The 4,810-nt window shown below is 31.7% G+C and overlaps 1 protein-coding gene across 1 annotated transcript; it reads left to right on the top strand.

Moving 5' to 3' along the window:
- The first annotated feature begins 437 nt into the window (after positions 1-437).
- LOC107877223 (transcription factor MYB101) lies at positions 438-3,904 on the top strand. The gene is made up of 4 exons (XM_016723914.2): positions 438-1,032; positions 1,221-1,552; positions 2,023-2,896; positions 3,438-3,904. Exons 2-4 carry the CDS (start codon positions 1,238-1,240, stop codon positions 3,704-3,706), a joined length of 1,458 nt encoding a protein of 485 aa, XP_016579400.1. The 5' UTR covers positions 438-1,032; positions 1,221-1,237; the 3' UTR covers positions 3,707-3,904.
- Positions 3,905-4,810: the final 906 nt, after the last annotated feature.

Below are 4,810 nucleotides of genomic sequence, written 5' to 3'. Positions count from 1 at the left end.
GGCATTTGATATGCAGTTTTAAAAAATTTTGATATTAGATACAATATTCAGTATTATAAAATAATACAGAATACCTTGTTGAATCATATATATAGTTACATATACAATTAATTTACATCATTAGAATACTAACAAATATACGAAGTAATATTAGTACAAAATTGACAGTTTATCCGTTAAAAATTGAAACTTTGAAAACTGTATTTTGGTTAAAATGTCATTTTTAACTAATTGACTAACAAAGAAAATTGCTTGTATTTTATTTTGAATATTTTTATGCAGATGTTAGTATAGATAATATAATTGAGATGATTTTTAAAAAGTAAAAGTTTTAGTTCTCTATTATATAAGAATATAGGTAGGTCGAAATCGATCAATCAAACCACACTTATGAATTTATCTAACCATAACATATTGAATAGAACTTTTTAGTAACATACCGAACTTAACCATTGCTCCGCCAACGTCGACCTTCTCATAAAAAAAAAACATCAAAAATACACCTAACTTGCTTAAATTCGAAAATAACAAACTATTAGAGATAATTTTACAGTTCCTTTAAGGTAAGTGAATAACAACTCGGATCGGGAAGGGCATGCAAAATATTGAAGCATAGAGCTTGCAAGTAGGAAAGCGCCCCCTATAAATAATCACCACCTCTCCTTCCTTCCTCTATCTCACTTCACTTCACACACATACACACACACACTTCATTCTCCAACATTTTCTTTCTTTTCTCCATTTGCATATATGTCTTTCTCTTATCCACCCCCCCCCCCTCACTTACCACCCCACCCTCCCCCCCTTTTAGGTTTTTTTCATCCCCCCAACCCCTTTTTTAAATCTTTCTTCTTAACCTTATTTTTCCCCCCCCCCCCCCCCCCCATCCCCCCCCTCTTCCTAATTTGCTCAATCTCATTCATTTTTTTCCCTTCACATCTTTGTCTTAAAGAACAAATCAACCACAAAAGAAAAAAGAAAAAACTAGAGAATAGAAGTTTGTTTTGGTTCACCTTCCTTCCATATCGAATTGTGAGTTCTAACGATCTTCTTCTTTTTCGAAGTTTTGTACCAAGAAAAAGTCATTTCTAGCATCATCCTCACATACACACACACATTTGAAAAATATTTAACGAGTACTTATATAAGAATCAATCAAGCCAGTGGAAAGAATATAAAAATGAATATTTATGACTTATCTTTTTTTTTTTATTTTGCAGGAAAAAAGGAAGGGTTGATGGCTACAAATGATAGAGGAATGAAGAACAGCGGAGGAAAAAACGGAGGAAATAGACAGGTGGTAAAGAAAGGTCCATGGACAACAACAGAGGACACAATTTTAATGGAGTATGTGAGGAAGCATGGAGAAGGGAATTGGAATGCAGTTCAGAGGAATTCTGGATTGATGAGATGTGGAAAAAGTTGTAGGTTAAGATGGGCTAATCATCTGAGACCTAATCTTAAGAAAGGTGCATTTTCTCCTGAAGAAGAAAGAATTATTATTGAGCTTCATGCTAAAATTGGCAATAAATGGGCTCGCATGGCTGCTCAGGTTGAGTTTTTTTTTTTTTTTTTTTTTTTTTTTTTTTTTCTTTTCTCTTTTCATATATGTTCGTATAAAGAAATTGTTTCATTGTTCTGACATTAATGTCCTTCTTGCATATATATAGGATCTTGTATGTTTCTATTTTCTAGCCTTGAATTGATGCTACAAACCAAACTAATCATTTTCCATAAAATGGATCCCTTGGAGAGTTGTCAATTATCGTTTTCAATAATTTTCTTGTTTCATTTATTTTTATTGGTTTCTTTTGGTCTTGATTTCTATTTGAGTCACATTTTATCGCCATGCGCGACAAATTTTATGTTTAATTTGTTACAGATGGTTATCTAGTTATCATTATTATTTCTCTTGAATTTTATCTTCAATTTGGGAATTGATCTCACTAATTTAAAGTCTTTGTTTTGTCTTTTGATTGAATTAATGACAAATTGTCTAATTGGTGTTAGTTTCATGAACAGTTACCTGGACGAACAGATAATGAGATCAAGAATTACTGGAATACGAGGCTAAAGAGAAGACAAAGAGCTAATTTACCTATATACCCTCAAGAATTACAATCACAAAACCAACCAGAGCATAACCAAGCCCAACAAAGCCTTATTTCTTCAGCATTTGATCCCCAAAGGACAACTTATAACAATCCTCCCTCTCTTTCACTTTTGGGTATCTTAAATCCTTCAAGCATGAGACCTCCTATTACTCATCAATTTCCCCTAAATGGTAACAAAAATTTTCGCAATCCTCCTAAAGGCCTTTCCATGACACCTCCCTCATCTATGCAAAATTCACAATTTTCATCACTACCAGTATCTGTGTCTAACAACAATTTTGGTCACGACTTGTTCAATTCAACGCCAATGCCATCATTTCAACAGACCTATCCAGATTTTAGCTCAACAATGAGGCCATTTTTGGGGAATATTCCTTCAAACCAAAATGGATTAATGTTTGATATGGGTATTAATTCTATTAATTACCCCTCAGGGCAATTATCTATGCCTGTAACAACTTCATCATCTTCTGAGAATACAAGCAGTGGTTTTGGTTCAAGCGATGCTAATAATTATACAAATGTTGGTGGATTATCACGAGGAAATAGTGGATTATTGGAAGATTTGTTGGAGGAGTCTCAGACTTTGACTCGAGCGATGAAAATTGAGGAAAGAGGAAAGTCATTATGGGAAAATTATGGATTAGTGGAAAAAGAGTTAGGAGATCATCAAGATGGAGCCATTTTTACTGAAGAATCAGTTTATAGCTTTGCTCATGGAGATGATGTCACCCTGTATAACAACTCTGAAAGCTCCAGCTCAAATCCCAATGCATCGCCAGGTGATTAATTTAACTACTTACTAAAAAAAAACAAGAATTGGCTCTGAAATTTGTCGCTTATCTTCTTTATTCGTTTCAGACGATTGAAAAATAAAAAAATAGTTACTATTCAAGATAATTTGTACTTTCTTGTTCATTTTTACTTTTCCGCTTTAATATATCAAGAGAAAGGTAATTTATTCTTAGTTTTTTTTTTACTAATTTCCCAAATTATGTTTTAAGATTTTTGAAATGATAATAATCACAGATACTATAGTAAAATGTGCATTTCATTTTATTTTTTTTTTCTTAAAAGAAGTGCAAAGTCCATAATAGACTAATAAAAATGAACAAAGAGAGTATTTTATAAAATATTGTCTCAGTTAATCCTATTGTATCGGATCTAGGATGTGATGATATGATTTCAAAATCAATCGCTAACATGATTAATGTAATCCGTCAATAGATAAGATATAACAATCGACTTTTGTTGTTTAGCGGTGATACAAGTTATCTGTTACTAAATTCTATAATAATCAATTTTCTTTTTTTCTTGTTATAGGGACAATTTTTAAAAAGGAAGGTTCACTAAAAGGAACTAATCAAGTGGATGAAGATCTTATGTGTCTTCTTGATAGTTTTCCTCTAGGTGTATCAGTTCCAGATTGGAATGACCATAATTCAAAAATTGCTTCTGATGATTACAAAGCAGAAAATCTGACTGAAGATTCTATCAATTCGCAAGTAATAATAACAACAAATTCAGGGTCAAAGAAACATGAATTGGGACTTGAAGGGTGTTGTTGGTACAACATGCCTTCCTTTTGTTAGAATAAAAAAAGATGGATATATAGGTGAGATTAAAATGGCAAAGATTGAGGGATTTAGATGTCACCTCTCTTTCTGTTTTTTTTTTTAAATCCTAGGTTGAGATATAAATAGGGATATTTGATTGATGATCGATCATCTGAGATTTCTGAGACTGAGATTGTTTGGTTTTAAATGATATTGCTAGAATTTTTTTAGAAATATTGTCGGATGCACGTCGAATCTTTTAAATATAGTATCTTTGAAAGTATCTCACACAAATTTGACAACAACTTTGAAGAGTCCAAAAAAATAGGTGCTAGAGCAATTATTCAAGACTGTTGTTTTTTACGAACAACAATCAAGATTTGTAAGCTTGTTTTATATATTGGATTGTGATGAATATTTCTGGGAATTAAAATTTCATTTATATTTTTTTGCGGTGACTGAAACTACTCTATTTTATTAGTTTTGGCAAGATTCTGATGACAGAATTGTGCATCTCTTCAAAAATACTCGTATTTTGAAAAGATATATCCTTACAAAGAATTCATCATCTTTTAGCATTAAATATTTTCAAGAAAAACATTTTCAGTAAAGGGAGAAAATGACTTTCCTTAATTACTTATGAGAAAGGAAATCATCTTCCGTCACAATTTTTAACTTGTATCATTGCTACAACCTCCAAGTTATATTTGAAATAATAAAACTAGCACCGACCGCGAAGCTTAAGGAGCAAGGAACCAGGTTCCTGCACTCTATCTAAACGAAAGTATATAACACGTGTTGGAAACCTTCCGCCCAAGGGAATAAAACTTATGACTTGTAGAGTTAATAACTTAAATGGTCACTCAACTATAGACTTTTATCTCACAAATTCACTCAGCTTCGATGTTTACTCAGAAAATCACTCAACTATTATATTTCTACCTAAAAAGTCACTCAACCAATTTAATTATTTTTAAAATAAAATTTACTTATGTGAAATTTTAATTTAAATATAAAATACTGAAAAATAAAAGAGAACTTATTAATGACGCTTTTATCCTTTTTCTTAAATTAAAGCTATTAGAGTACTCACGTTCAGCCTCCATTAATGATCTTCTTTCACTTTCTATGATGTTGGAA

This window comes from Capsicum annuum, chromosome 7 (assembly GCF_002878395.1).
Source record: "Capsicum annuum cultivar UCD-10X-F1 chromosome 7, UCD10Xv1.1, whole genome shotgun sequence".
In the NCBI taxonomy this organism is placed as follows: domain Eukaryota; kingdom Viridiplantae; phylum Streptophyta; class Magnoliopsida; order Solanales; family Solanaceae; genus Capsicum; species Capsicum annuum.
The sequence above is the reverse complement of the archived record's forward strand: the minus strand, read 5'-3'. Positions and strand labels throughout refer to the sequence as shown.

Bases quoted from the DNA above. Each gene is read 5' to 3' on its own strand.
- LOC107877223 (XM_016723914.2), top strand. From the start codon at position 1,238: ATGGCTACAAATGATAGAGGAATGAAGAACAGCGGAGGAAAAAACGGA. The intron at 1,553-2,022 runs GTTGAGTTTTTT...TTTCATGAACAG, and splicing joins GGGCTCGCATGGCTGCTCAG to TTACCTGGACGAACAGATAA. The intron at 2,897-3,437 runs GTGATTAATTTA...TTCTTGTTATAG, and splicing joins AAATCCCAATGCATCGCCAG to GGACAATTTTTAAAAAGGAA.